At 43.1% G+C, this 15777-nt stretch overlaps 1 protein-coding gene across 1 annotated transcript; it reads left to right on the forward strand.

Moving 5' to 3' along the window:
• Positions 1–2041: 2041 nt before the first annotated feature.
• Positions 2042–14019, forward strand: rab11fip5b (RAB11 family interacting protein 5b (class I)). The gene is made up of 5 exons (XM_080502577.1): positions 2042–2594; positions 4680–5203; positions 6406–7015; positions 11319–11454; positions 12818–14019. The coding sequence occupies exons 1-5, from the start codon at positions 2215–2217 to the stop codon at positions 13076–13078; spliced, it is 1911 nt and encodes a 636-aa protein (XP_080358703.1). The 5' UTR covers positions 2042–2214; the 3' UTR covers positions 13079–14019.
• Positions 14020–15777: the final 1758 nt, after the last annotated feature.

The following is a 15777-nucleotide window of genomic DNA, read 5'->3' on the forward strand; positions in this document are numbered from 1 at the left end:
AGTTTGAAATACTTCTAATTGACTTAAGGGCCATTTTCTCTCCAGTTTTCATGCCAATTACTTTAGTGTTAACAAATGATCATTGTACATGGAGCTATCCTCCTCTGAGTTGTTGTTTATCTTCAGGGGGGCAGCAGAATCAAGTGTGGAGCGAAGTGAGGCTGCTGCTCCATCTATAACAGAATCAACCTGGCTGTGATTAATGTTAATGCTCATGCTAATGCTAACTGTCTTCCACTGGATACATAGATGGGATTGAAGTCAATATCAAGAGGATTATTTCCTTGACTTTGGCCACAGCATCACCTGACAGAAATCCCCGTTATTTTCTTTATTTGACAGGTGCTGTGAAGCCAGTTGCTGTAAATGTGAAGCAACATCAGGAAGAGATCAGAAAACAGGGTTGTGAGGGAAAACTGCTCCTTGAGACCATAAGTGTCCATATTAGTCATTTTTTTGATTTGTTCAACATTTTGACATCTTGTGAGAATATTGTTCTGTGCAGGAGTCTTCAACACGTTAAAAGTAAAATACTTCAGTGTGAAAAAGATAATAAGTAGAGGGGTGTATTTCACATTTTAGCAATTGGATTAAAAGAAGTGATGATAGCAAATTTGAGGTCAAATCAATATTCAGTGTGACCACTCCATCTCTTCATCTCTCTCACGTCTGAGATAAAATGTTGAGATGCAGAATGTGTTTGAAAGCGTGAGCTTCTGTGTGTAAAGCTGAATCTCTCCAGCTTTCTGGAAGAAGAGAAATGTGACTCCAACCCTGCAATGATGATTTCAGTTGTTAAGATCAGAAAGAAACCAATAAAAACATGTTTAACCTACCCACATGTAGAATATACCAATGATAAAGTGTTTATTTTAACTCAATAATACTTAGCTTTTTTATTTCTTCATTTATCTATATTGATAATGATTTCTCAAAATTCAGAAAAAAAAATGCATCATGACAAGGCATGTGGGATTATTGGGTTTTTGTCTGTATTTGAATATAACATGAGCTATTTACTGTAAAGGTATGATGGAAATATTTTTATAATATTGTTTTTAATATTGCACAGAAATGTTTCAGGCAGGAAGTGTCTCTGGGAGGTTTGTCTACAAGCCGGCTTCGTAAAATTGTGTAGTCATGTCATGACAGATAGATAGATAGATAGATAGATAGATAGATAGATAGATAGATAGATAGATAGATAGATAGATAGATAGATAGATAGATAGATAGATAGATAGATTAAATACACTACAGAAAAATTAAGCAGACTCATTAATATTCCTTTATGTATTGAACTGTTTTGGTTTACCGTAAATCCTTGAAACGTTCATATGGTCTGTGTAAGAAATCGCTCCTGCAGCTCCTCCATCTGGGAGTATTATGTGATGTCCAATTGTCTTTGTGTTGATTTTTCTCAGCTGGAATGAAAATCCACTAGATGGCGCTGCAGTGGCAAAGACGATGTCCCTCAATGTAAAGATTTTATTAATGGAGAAATGAGCGCACAGGAATTAGTATGACTCAACAAAACATTTCTACAAAGCCAACTTTAAGCTGGTTGTGTGTGTGTGTGTGTGTGTGTGTGTGTGTGTGTGTGTGTGTGTGTGTGTGTGTGTGTGTGTGTGTGTGTGTGTGTGTGTGTGTGTGTGTGTGTGTGTGTTATGGACGCTCGGCTGGGTGTTTCTCTTTAATTCTGCGGCATCCCTCCTCTTGTCTGGAGGAGGGCGGTCCACAACACACACAGACACACACACACACACACACACACACACACACACACACACACACACACACACACACACACACACACACACACACACACACACACACACACACACACACACACACACACACACAGGACTGTAAACTAACGTGTGCGCAGTGTGAACTGACTGATGAGGATTCTTGAGGCGCTTCACTGCTGGACGTGATTTGCTCTGAAAGAAGAGAGACGATAGACGATAGACGATAGACGATAGACGATAGACGATAGCAGGTTGCAGAGCAGAGCCCGAGTGTCGCCGTGTGGAAGCTGACCTCACACTTTGGAGAGGTTCTGCAGAGGCATTTTGCGCATCACGGAAACTCTGGCGCAGCGTTAAAAAAAAGCAAAACAAAACGAGGGATGGTCGTTGAAATCTGCAGCTGCTAGGCCAAATTCCGACTATTGCGGGTGCGTGCAGGCCCCCCACCGTGCAGCCGTGCAGGATGATGTCGCTGATCGATCTGGACGATGATCAGCGGTGGGTGCCGACGCACGTGAATGTCACCGTCCTCCGCGCGCGGGGACTGCGCACCAAGGGCAAGCATGGCAGCCGCTACCTGTACACCATCATCCAGGCCGGGAAGGAGAAGTACACCACGGGGCTGGTGGAGAAGGCGGAGGTGCCGGAGTGGAACGAGGAGTGCTGCTTCGAGCTGCTGCCCGGCATCCTGGAGGACGGCGGGCGCGGAGGCTACCCCCCGGGGAGCGGCGACCTGGTGCTCACCGTCATGCACCGGGTCCTTATCGGCCTGGACGTGTTCCTCGGTCAAACCATCATCCCTCTTGACAGGATCTTTCAGGAGGGAGTGTGTCCCCGAGATGAGTAGGTTGGGTTTTATTTATTTATGTGTTTATTTATTTATTAATTCTCACCATGTGTCAGTTCACTGCTCAGAAACACAAAGTCTTGAGTCACGTCTTTATGTCCATGAAGATAAAATGATCAGAATAACATGCAGCTTTCCACTGCACTGATTGACAGCCATGATCTGACCAGTTACTGTCTAAAGCTGTCAAACTCTTTGTTTTAGTGCAAGGCTGTACACTTCCATGCTCTGATTTGACTAAATATTCAGTTTTAATGCCAACGTGAAAGCTTTAATTAGAGAATCTGGCTTTACTCGTTCGTCTTCATGTCGAGAAATACACCTGACAGGTCAGAAATTAAGTCAAGAAGTTTATTTCAGTGAACAGCCATGTTTGTATTTTATGTTACATTTGCAACGTCATTCTATGGCCTCGGTGGACCTCCAGTGGCCTGGTTGTGGCCCATTAGCCTCAAGTTTGATGCCCTTGTTGTGGAGGAGTTCTATTCAGATATGGTGTCTTGGAGGATGACATATAGAAAAGACATTATTGCTCTTTCAGACTTCTATTTTCCATGAGCAGCAGTTTGCACACTGCACTGCACATCAAGATGAGCAGTAAGGTCCATCACAGAGAGACGGACACACAATCACACACAATCCCTCTTAGATTCACCAATTAGCTTAAAGCTCATGTTTTTGGACAGTGGGAGGAAATTGGAGTAGCCTGAGAACTGACTTCAACTACTGCACTTCTTTGCCACAAGAGACAGAATCATAAAAATGCATAACAATTATAGTTGTGAAAAGAAAAGAAAAAGTGCAATTGAAAGCTTTTGCAGAATATTTCTGTGGACTTGACCACAGACCTGAGCCCATGGAAACACTGAAATCCAGATCCAGTGTCGTTGACCCATGCGGTTTGTCAATAATGTCTTGAAACCAACATGAACAACAGCAGTCAAAAGAGTGTTGTTAATTGTCACTCTGCCTGTCAGTCTTGAAGAATCAGCCATGTACCAGTATAAGTGTGACTGGATTGCTGCAGTCATTGATAATAAAAACAGGAGTAATAACCAGTGAATGTCTATGAATTAAAGTCAGTCCACATAATTTGATATGAAAACTACAATTTGGACATTTTGATTCACTTGGAAGTTAAACATAGAAAAAAGTGGTCAAACACAGGCTCATTTCCTCAAAATGACAGGCATTATGATTAAAAATAACTTGCTAACCTGAAACATAGACCTCTTTCTGAAAGAAAAGGGAGCAAATAGACTGAGTATTGAACGACAGTCGATAGCGTCTGCCTCTATTGGAGCTCTGCATCAGAGAAGTGACTGTCGTAAGTGACTGGTTTTGCAACATTATTCGGTTATTAAATTGTTATACATATCAGGTATGTACCTGTTATGTATGGTGGGTTATTTCTGGGTTGTTTCAACTCCAAATTAGTTTTATTATTAGTTTTATTTATGGAAGAAGTATGTAAATAAAACAACAACAACACAATACAGGGCTAAGTTGAGAGCCATGAGTTGTGATCATTTGTTGAAGAGCCCAGTTGTGAAACAGATGACATAACTGCCTTCTTACTGTGTGAAACATGTCCACAATCAGCACTGAGGCGCAGAAGCTGCTCTACACATCTGGCTTTAATTGTGGCTTCTCCGCCCTCTCTCCTGTTTCTCCACTCAGTAAAACTCACTCATGAATTCCTGCTAGTTTTGGTTCTGTAACTTTTTCTCGGGTCCGCTGGAGGCCAGGACAGAGGGAGGATTTCACTGGCGGACTCCTCCGTATCTTTTTTTCTCTCCCAGCACATACTCAGGTGGATGTGGGTGGACCCTGCCTGGAGGAATTTGGAATCTCCTGCCTGCCGCAGACATGTTTTTTTAGCATCGCCCCTTGAGCAATACATCCAGATTATGTAATATGTGGACAGATTTTTTTCCAAAAGGAAATTCTTGCAGGAGTTGTGATTTGAGCTTTTGAAAAGCTCATCGAACTGAAGATACCCTGCTGAAGTGCTGGGCTGTTTTCATATGGGATCAATTGCCTTATCAGGGATGTTAACTGCTGTGTTTCATTAATTTCAGATGGTTCAAGCTCAACTCTAAGGCCGGCAGGAAGGAGAAGGCGCGAGGTGAACTCCAGGTGACAGTCCAGTTCACTCGCAACAACATGACCGCCAGCATGTTTGACCTCACCATGAAGGACAAGCCTCGCTCGGCGTTCGGCAAGCTGAAGGACCGCGTCACGGGCAGGAAGAGGGGGGACATGGAATCCTCCTCGGCCATCGTGCCCGGGCGTTACGCCGCCCTGTCCGGCTCTCAGCCATTTGGACAAGAGGGCGGCGGGCCGGCGGAGTCACGAGAAGCAGAGATAACAGAGGAGAAGAGGAGTAAGGTGAAGGATTTCTTCAAGGGCAGGTTGCGCAAGTCGTCCGACACGAGGTCGTGCTCGTCGCTTGCTTCAGACAGCAGCTTGTCTTCCATGGCCAGTGATAACCTCGGACCGCCCCCCTGTCTGGACCTGCTGTCAGATCCTCCCAGCTCCCCCATCTACACCAGCAAAGTGAGAGTGGACGCCCACTATGGAGAGACAGCCTTGGCTAAGAAAGGTAGGCTTTGAAAAGAAGCATGAACATAAAATGTGAAATTTAAATGTTTGGTAACAGAGAATAGTCGGCTTCCATCATCCATCAGACCAATAAACAATGACTAGATTTTTTTTTTATTCTTTTTTCTTTTCACAAAATAACACAAATACTCAATAAATGTGGGAGTTGTTTGGACCTGTGTCTGATGACTTCATTGGGAACATGTTGTGATCTTGATAACCACAGATAGTTGTTCTGTAGTTTGACCTGGGCTCACCAAAAACATGCCCCATGATGGACCGCTGCAGGTTGTGCCCCCTCCTTTACCCCCACTGGGTTCTAGCTACAGCCATTACAACAAAACTATTGACCATTCATATCTGTGGTGTCTGTGGTCATATCTGTGGTCAAACTTTTGCAATCAATCAGATTGATAACTACTAAACCTAAATAATATAACAAAAAGTGGAAAACTATTCACTGTTATAATGATGAAACACATGTTCATCTCTTCTCACAGTATAAACTTCAACAACTCTAAACCCTTTCTCCTCACTCATTAAAATCAAGAACAACATGTGTAATTCTTCGACTATATTGCACACAGCAGGTGTGTCACACATCCAGCCTGCAGACCAAATCCAGGAAGTGAAGCTTTAAGGGTTTTTGAATTTTAAATAATGTCCAACTCACATAGGCTGCAATGGACTAGAATTAAGTGCTATTTCTATTTCATCCACTTGGGGTCCCCCTTTGTCAGTAAATGTAACAGGCTTAATGCCACTTCCTTGTGAAAGTGAAAAAAAACCCCACAATAATAAGCATTTCACAGAAAAACTACGGTAATCATAAATGAGAATATTCTTTAACCCTCTGGTTTATTTAGGTGTTAAGACTGCAGACTTTTCAGTCGTTCTCCCATCTTCAGCTTTAAATATTTGGCAGTTATTTGTGACACATCTTGTCCCATGATTGGATGATTTTACCGAGGAAGTCCTGGGAATTACTGACAAAGCCCCATTCTTTGATTGTCTAGTTTTTTATTTTTTTTATTTAATTTCCTCTATATTATAATTGGTTCTGAATTTATTACTCTGAGCACTGAACTTGCACATTCTTATTTGTGGTAACAGGATAGGAATATGAAGATTAAGCTAAAAGATTTGATTAAAAAAATCCCTTTTGACCTCAATTTTGCTTGGTTTTTTTTGCCTTTCTCCCAGTGCTCACCAGCCAGCACACCACGAAGGTTCTCACACACAAGCGAGCTTTCAGCGATGAAGTTAGTAAGATCACCACCGCCTTCCCTCGAACAAATCCCACAGTGGAGTCTCTCAAAGGCCAGACCATGACTCAGTCCAAGTCGTCCTTGTGTATAAATGGAAGCCATGTGTACGACTCTGAGCCGTCGACTCCGAAGAGCTCTGCAGCGCTCCCGTCCAAGCTGGTCCTGCTGGAGAAATGCTCCCCGCTGTCTCGCTCGCTGCAGAATCTCACCAAAAGAAGCGAGGACAAAGTCTCTTTTGCAGAGGGCCGACGCTGGTCCTTTGACAAGACCAAGAAAGAAGAGAAAGAGGAAGATCAGGAGGCGTCGTCGTCATCGTCGTTGCCTCCAAATCGAGAGGTTGGGGGTCGCCTGGTTCAGGGGGCAACGCCAATCGTCTCCTCTGCTGATGGGTCGCCTGATAAAGCCAGGAAAATTAAAAAGACCTTATTTTCTGGTGGGAGGAGTGACTCTCTTCCAGCAAAGTCGGACCTCAACCAGGCTGGTTCTGCTTCTGAGGGGAGACTAAGAGGCTGGTTTGGCTCTGGCGACTCCCAGAACAAGCCCAGGTGAGTCGGGCTTCATTGGCAAGTTTTGCCTCTGGGCTTCATGGGTTTGTTGCGTAGGCATGTAAATGACCTGCTTTCAGTTGGGTGTCCTGAGTCCAGGGTTTGCTCTGCTCACTGCTCATCTTGCAAATGGAATTGATTTAGATTGTAGTTCACTCTCCATTTTAAGACCATGCTGTGTCATCGCCTCATACTGCATTTTCCACTAAGAGCACTTCGCCATTGCCATTTTCTTTACTGTGGTGTGTTCCTGTAGCAAAGTCACTGTGATAAACCAAAAAAAAAAAAGATCTGCAATAAATCATTCCATGATGATATGAGCTGACCCAACAGAATAGCTGCCTATGCAGGTGGTGCTAGAATGGCTATGATGCATCCATCATTATTTTTGCTTGAAATTATTTGCAAACGTGCTTTGCTTTTCAATTATATTTCTGTTACCCTTTTCCATAAATTTGCCATTTGGCCAACTTTATATCTTCTGATGTTTGTATAGTGGGCAAAAAAAATACCCCCCCCCGTTATATCGACTCATAGTCTGGTTGTCTTTTCTGTTTGTGTGAGAACGATGTTCCCCATCTGGTGACCTGGCACATAATTAACTAAGAGGACTATTGTGCCCTATTTTCCTCCACAGGCTGGAAGTTTCTCCTAAGGTAGAAAACAGCTCAGATGTACCCCCTCCCCTCCCGCCTCGCTCCCCCGTACCTCCTCAGTGCTCCTCTCCCTCTGCCTCCCCCCCCAGTCACGTCTCACCCGATGACTGCAGTCACATCAATCTCTTCACCCCTTCAGCCTCCCCATCCTCAGCACCCATCTCCCCTTCAAACCCTTTCCTCCCACGAATCCAGTGCAACCCCTTTTTTGAGGAGCTTATAGCAGAAGAGTTGCAGAAGTCGCCTCCTTTCGTGCCTTGCTCTTCTTCTGGCTCATCTCCTTTTCACTACACGACCCTCCCCGATCACCCCTGCTCAGCAGCCGCTGCTCATGAAGTCATCACGGCAAGTATGGCTTCAATAAAGCGAGAACGCCCCAGGCCAGTAGCCAGACAGATATCTCTCCCGGTCTTATTAGCAAAAGGAGCCACCTCGAACTCGTCCAACTCTGCTCCTCGCTCCATGTCAGAGAGTGCAGGAGAACGTGATGACGAGTCCTTTGACGCCTTCGCCACTAGCAGGTTCAACTCCCCGAAAGAGAGCCTCCTTCCACAGCAGCCAAGACCCAGTCCCACCTTGTGTCGTAAACGTAGTTATCCCCCGCTCGGTCACAATAATCAGGCACAGGAACTACTGACATGCAAAGAGGAGCCTCCACCGTTACCGCCCAGGAGAGTTTTACGGAATTCAGTGAATGAGATTTTTTCTGACGGCTGGCTGCACAGAGGTCAGGAGCTCGCTGTCCATAAAGAGGCCTACCTCCTCTCTCAGACCGGCGTGGCCTCACTGCAACGTGGAAAAGAAGGGGAATCCAAAAGAAACAGTATTTCTCCAGACCCTCACTCAGGCAGCGAGACCACAGACTGCCGTCGATCCCAGCCGGGACCAAACATCACCTCTCCTCCTGAATTCACGCTGGGAGAGAAGAAGTTCAAATATGAGCCTTTGGAGTATGAAAGTGATCGCTGGGCCGGGATGTTGTTTGAGCAAGACCTGTATGGACGAGTGTGTCGAGCAAATTATGGACCACCTAAAGTGAACAACCATCGTTCATCCACAAATGCTGACGAAACTGTGAATGCATTAAACAACTCAGGACCGAACGTGCCTGCTGACAGAGACATTTCTGTTACAGACCTTTTGAGCATGCCATGCACTATTCCCTCAAAGCCAGATGTCAACGTACAGGATAGTTTATCAATTCCTACGGAGAAGATACTTGAGGCAAATCCACCAGAAACCACGTGCATCAACAATAACGTGTCCTTCTCGCTGACGTTAGGGGATTTGAACATGAATGTGAATCATACAGACTTTGGTTTTATCGATTCTGATGGATCTTCTCTATCAGAGGTAGCTGATAGCCTCAAAAGCATCAATACTTTGAGCGGGACCTTTTCGCCACTACCAGAAGACTCACAAACGGCTCTTTGCAATGAGACAAAAGCACCAGAAGACATGTTCATGCTGAAGGATACCTACATACCTGAGATTAACTCTTCCTTCGAAATCACTGCGTCTTCACACAAACTGTGCAAAGTATCTACAGTTTGCCAAGGCAACTGTCAAGCACGTCAGTGCAAACTGAAAAACCTCGCACCTTACGGTCACTCCAGGGTCAATAGTCGAGATGTTGCTGCTTTAATGTCTTATAGTCAAGCACAAGATTCATTGGATGTTGAAAGTGAAGACAGAGATGAGATGCAAAGAAGTGACGAAAATTGGAAAAAGACACAGAGGGACATTGATGATAATGGCAATCTGCAAGCCGAGTTAGCCAAACCGGACCAGGCAGGGTCTACTCCAGCGGTAGTTAGTGCACGAATACGGCCAAAGGGAGTATCCCGACAGAGCAGCACTGACAGCCAAAATGGCCGAAGCAAAAGTGGAGAAAGGGAGTTTGAACAGTTTTTGTGCCTCGTTCAAAACATCTCCGATGAGTTCAGTGAAGGTCCGTCATCGTATCAGCCCACAAAAGCAGCTCTGTCCTCCATAAAGCTTGAAAGTAGCATAGACAACGACCAGACACATCACAGTGTAACAGAAAAGCCGTCCGAGATTAACTTTGAAGACCTTCACGCACAAGTAGCACCAAACTCGAGAACCCCCTCAAAGACAAAGATTGGTCAATCTTTGCGAGAGCCTGATTTCTCTCCACCCTCTACCTACTCTGCACTCTCCTTACCAGCTGATACCCCTGTCTGTTGCCCCTCCATACATCCCTCAAGCATAGGGCCATGTGCTGGAGCCAGCACTACGCTGGCCGTGGCTCCCTACACCTCCTCCTACTCCACCACCTCCACCACTGACCAGCCCCTGGCTGCACGCCACTCACTTTTGCCTGAGGAGACACAGCCAGCTAGCAACCTGCCCCGTCAGGAGAGCAGGTGAGACTCTGAATACACAGAGACAAGCCGTACTAAACCCAAAATAACACACACACACACACATACTATGTAAACAGGATGTTTGTTTGGTTTTGGTTGCTCTGACAGTTTTATTACTTGCGGCTCTGGCTTGTTTTGGAGTTTGAATGCATTTTTCTACCTATTTTCTGCCATTTCATCCAAAGCTGTTGGATGGCGCTCCGCTTCTTTGTTCTTGGCTTTGCTTTCCCATTTTCTCTTCTTCATCTCACGTTTCGGCTTCTTGTTGCCTATATTGTAATTTTGTTGTACTCTTATTACCCTGCTAATTTTGCTGCTATTTGGCTGCCTGCTATTGAAAGATAAGTTTCCGTCTTATAATCACATATTCTGAATGTTGATATACTATTAACTATTTTATATTTTGCCAACTGGCTTCCTAATAAACAAGTGCAACAAAATCAGAGCAGTGAATCCGATAAAGAACCACTTTTCCATTTAATTATAAGTTTATTAACCCTTGATGAATTTACACGCCGTAATCATTTTTGTTCTTCCTCTCTACACAAAGTATTTTTTTTTTCATTCATGGCCACATAATCAAAATCATTGTTACTCGATTATTAGATTTTAATGTGTATTAATTTATTTGTGGATCTAAAATATACCTGATTGAAGTATAATGCAGATTTTAGACTAATGCTTTTCAAAGTGGCTGTTGGAAGAATGCCATCTCCCAGCATGGTTTTTCTTTTCATATTTTGAAAAAAACCCAAACAAACAAGCTACGATTAAAAAGTACACGTGGAGGTGAAGTGTAAGCTAAAACACACAATTATTTTATTATAATACTCGTTTTGATGACTGCATTTATTGTGAGTGTTATATGGAGGGATTTAAATAATACAATAAGGTTATATATAAACCATAGTACTAGATTATTAAAAAAAAAGACTCAATTCAATAAAAAATCAACAACTACTTACTTCATAAGTATGGTGAAAGTTGGAGGAGTTGGTGGAGAACAATGTGGTTCAAGCTCTGTTAAGGGCCTGATATTCAAACACTTTTAAAACCCCATCTTAGTCTATATATGTCTTCACCTCCCTTTCACACAGGAGGAACTGTTTTATCCTCGCTCTCTCTATGCAGTCTGGATAAATAGCTGCTGATTGTTACGAAGTGCTGTGACACGCCGTCACTTGACTGGACAAGCAGAATTAACAGGAAGGAACTCTGCACTGGGATGAAATACTCGTCCTGACCTCCTCATTTTTCCAGATCTCATGCAGTGAAGCCGCTAACGTCCAGCCAATCAGAGAAAAAGGAGAGCCGCTCAGTTCTGGAGAAGCTGAAATCGACCATCCACCCTGGACGCTCCGCCCATCAGGGTGCAGCTGAGGCTGAGAAAACTCAGGTAAAAAAAAAGTAATAGACTTCAAAACTAATCGTGATACGAAGGAGGACTATTTCTGTCTTAATTGCTATAAGAACTCAACAGATATTCAGACCATCCCAGGATCAGTCTGTCAGAAGACATCCTAGTCTGCAGCTGTCTCCAACACTGTGGAGAGAAATACTGATCCATTACTCCCCTCGAGTGAGACACACTCCGCTGGCTCAGATAACAATTCCCAGACCTTCAGGCTCACATGAAATAACATACAGATGTGAGCTTGTTTAGTTATTCATGATTTCATATTTGGTAACATGCATTTTTAATGCAGAAGCTGAAACGGATGTATTCAAATTCGAAATAAGAGAATCCTCATCGCGCTCCAGCTTTCTGTCCATCTGTGAATCAATGATTAAATAGTATCTATTCTATATAATACGCACAAACGGTCTGACGAGCCTGGTGTCCATTATTATGCCTACAGTTACATTCATTTATGGGTTAACATTTATCACGCCAAGCCAATTTCACAATGATATCAATAATGCTGCACCGGCCTGGCTTTGTGCAAACAGCATAAAAATGAAGTCATTAACGTGTCATGATAAATCACAGTATGCCATTAGGTCTGTGGGCTGTTAAATGCTTCAATGAGCAATTATTAAGACCAACAGTGCACGTGGTGTTCATAAATGATGAGCAGGACCTCGCCTGTTGTGGTGACACGACCCTTTGAGGTTTTAAATGACTTTCTAAATGATGACTAAATGACTAAAACAGTCTGTAAGCTTTATGAAACACAAAATATTATTTCTATCCTGCATTTGAAACGTATTCAGAAATGACATGGGAGGAGACAGGACAGGGAGGGAATGCTTGTCTTGTTTCTCCACTCAGTTTGTCCTCCCTCTCCAGCGTCCAATCATCTCTCTTCTGGAGGTAACGCACACATACACTGCAAATCAATGTTTCCTCACTCGCAGGCTCATTTGGTATAAAACTCTTTGAATGAAAATCTAGCACATGCTATACATCTATGCATGTAAGGTTGGTAGCAATGCGTGCTCAGATTTCTAAAAGCTCTGAAATTGTACCTGAAGGAAGGAACTGCAACGGCACACAACAGACACTTCGGTTCAGTGTGATACAGCCTTTCATACGATCTGTGTGCACATAAACTGTCTCTGCCTTCAGACCCTCCTGAGGCGATGAGCTGAGGGTCTGAATGGCGCTTTATGAATCTGTAGTGGTGTCGTGGTTGTGTTGTGCAACGTTGTCTAAATGAGAGGAAATATCCGATTGGTTGTTTGATATCGAGGCCGGGTGCGATGATGTGTCATCTCTGCATCTAAACAAGCTCTCCTGATCTTTTCTCAACCTTCAGGAGGCGACAGTGGACAACTCGGCTCAGTACCAGCACCTGACCAACATGGAGCTGATCTCCCTGCTGCTGCAGCAGGAGATGGACATGCAGAAGCAGCAGGCGGCGTCGGAGCGTCAGGGAGCGCAGCTGGAGAAGTGTGAGGCCGAGCTGAAGAAGGTCAAGGCGCAGGTGCGAGACATGGAGGACTATATCGATAATCTGTTGCTGCGCATCATGGAGCAGACGCCCACGCTGCTGCAAGTGCGCAACCGACACAAGTGACTGCAGCGACCGGCGTGCACTGCATGTCCCTGGAGGGAGAGCGTTCCACACACGGTCGCGACAGGAGTCCAGACCAATGCTTCAACACTGATCTCACTGAAAAACCCAGGTCCTCTCACTGCAAATACTGCCCCGTTGACGTAGACAGGTTATGACCCCCACATGCATGCTGGTTACTGTCTCAATTTGACGCCAACGGATAACACAAGTTCATATCATCAGATATGTGAGATGATTATTTCGCTCATGCTTACTAGGAAACTTTAAGGTCGTCAGCTTTTGCCAGATTAACTTAAACCATCTCCGCTTTCACTTCTGGATAAAAGGAATTAATGAAGGTGGGGGGGAAATGCACATTTGAAGAGCGTTCCATTTGCTCTTCAGGGACTGAATAGTGTTCGCTGAATTAACTATTGGGTTTTAAAGAAAGCGTTTTTGATACAGTATTTTGAGACTGTTTTATCTCAAATAGTCCCTTTCAGTGTCACAAAGATCAGCTTCAGTTAATTACATATATGAAGTTAGCATTTAAGTACATAATGCTCCTGCGACACTTAAATGCTGCTTTTCAGTGTCAACAAGATGAGACAAAGATGTTTCTGCATTAACAATGCTGTATAATGAACAAAAAATATTCATGTTCACACAATGAAGGAATGTTAAGGCTAAAGACGTATTGTATGTATTTGATTTCTTTTCTTTAAAAAAAAACAATTATTGTGTTTCTTGAACACCTGAAATCGGGCTGGGGCAATGAGATTCTTTTAATATATTTTGGAAGTTTTTTTGTCTTTTTATTTCTTGAAATTAACATTTTCTTATTTCATGTCAGGTATTACAAAGTAACAATGCAGTAAATGTTCTAAGTTAATTCTGCCATGTACTTTTGTCATGATAATATATCTTCCAAGTAGCACTGTAGCTTCTCGCAACGCTTTACATGACCGCAGTACTGTACTGTTATAAAATAAAGTGCACATGAACTATTGCATTTTGGTTTTTATTATCCGATTTAGCTTCTTTAGGAACAAAAAACATGTCCAGGATGTTGTATGTTATGCAGCAGTGATGGTGTGTATCCACTAGAAGGCGCTCCAATCTTTACTGTTAAGTCTGAATACCTGCTGTTTCAGCATTTATATAATGTATATTATAATGTATGACAGTACATGTATTTGGATGAGCGCCACTAATGACCACTTTCCTTAGTTGTTTCTTTCTCAAAATGTGAAATTTGAATTTTACATTCATTAATGGACTAAAAACATAATTAAAACTAATGAACTGGAAGGAGGTTTTTTACAATCTGAATCCAAAATATGTAGAGTTCAATCAAAATTGGCATAAAGTAGCATTCTGCACAGTCAGGACCATCCCAGTTTGAGCCTGCATTGAGTCTGAGCAGTGGTTTTCTCCATATTCTCTGATTTCTTCCCACACTTGCTGAAGTACTTTGGGTGAAGTATTAAAAGCTATATTTGAGATTATGCCATGGGTTAATTTATTGAGGTTTAATCACTAACATGGAAACATATGTTGACATCGAAACATCTTACAAAACACAGTGCTTGACTTTAAATTGTGCAAATTAAATGTCAACAAAATGAAGTATAAGCAGGTAAAGTCAGTTCTCATCATGTCGTGTCCATGGAACTGGGACCTGCAATGGTAAAATATGCACATTCTGCCATGCATTATGAACTTGTCTATTTAATGTTTTCAATTAAAGTAATTTATTCCGCTATTGCCAGCAAGAAACATTTCAAAACCATGTTTGTTCAACGTTTTGAAGAGATTCTGTGCACATATATTTTACATTAAGGCAAAAATAAAAAATCCAAAAATGATTAACGGCTGTTTGATTTCCGGTGTATTCGTGGTGTGTCGTAGGAGTGTGGAATGTGAAACGCAAGCTTCCATTTGGGAGAATCTCAAGTTTCAGAAAGCTGTGACAATTGTGTCTGACGTCATGAATCAAGCTGTTGACAAATGTATCGTGTTACATTCATCTTGTTTAGTTTGTTTTGTTCTTACTCTCGTGAATATATAGTACATTTGGCAACTCCAGACAGACTTCGACTTTGTACCCCGTATGAAGCCTCATAACAGAGCATGGATGTTTCATGTCAACAGCAGAAAACAAATCCATATGTATTGTAAAGGCTCCTTTTCCGTGGAATCTGTAGTTGTTATTCCGTTTTTATTTCATTTTTCACGCAAGCAAGGAAACAATATTTCTTTTTTCTTTTCTTTTTTTTTTTTCCCTCAATATTTCTGGGCAGTAACTCCAGAGTTATTGTTGTCGAAGGGCCTTCCGTTAAACAACATCAACAACAGCCAGTGGTCGCAGCATGACATGAGTATAATGAAAGTGTCCTGTTGACTGATGTTACAGTTTTTTTCTTCTTCTTCTTTCGCTGCAGGTTCACTCTCCTGCCGGATCGTCGCTCCTCCCTCCTGCGGCCCGCCGCACCTCAGTCTCATTAATTGGGTCAATCTGACGTGACGCCTCAACCCGCGATCTCCTGCACACGATCGATCCGGACAGTTATGTAATAGCTTCTCTCTCTCTCTCTCTCTCTCTCTCTCTCTCTCTCTCTCTCTCTCTCTCTCTCTCTCTTTCTCTCTCTCTTTCTCTCTCTCTCTCTCTCTCTCTCTCTCTCTCTCTCCATCCTGATCGATTATTTGGGATGTGTAGT

This window comes from Blennius ocellaris (assembly GCF_963422515.1).
Source record: "Blennius ocellaris genome assembly, chromosome: 9".
In the NCBI taxonomy this organism is placed as follows: domain Eukaryota; kingdom Metazoa; phylum Chordata; class Actinopteri; order Blenniiformes; family Blenniidae; genus Blennius; species Blennius ocellaris.

What these genes read in the sequence shown, in the direction of transcription:
- rab11fip5b (XM_080502577.1), top strand. Translation starts at nt 2,215, where the DNA reads ATGATGTCGCTGATCGATCTGGACGATGATCAGCGGTGGGTGCCGACG. An exon ending in GGAGTGTGTCCCCGAGATGA is followed by an intron (nt 2,595 to 4,679) that starts GTAGGTTGGGTT and finishes CATTAATTTCAG; the next exon opens with ATGGTTCAAGCTCAACTCTA. An exon ending in CTGAGGCTGAGAAAACTCAG is followed by an intron (nt 11,455 to 12,817) that starts GTAAAAAAAAAG and finishes CTCAACCTTCAG; the next exon opens with GAGGCGACAGTGGACAACTC.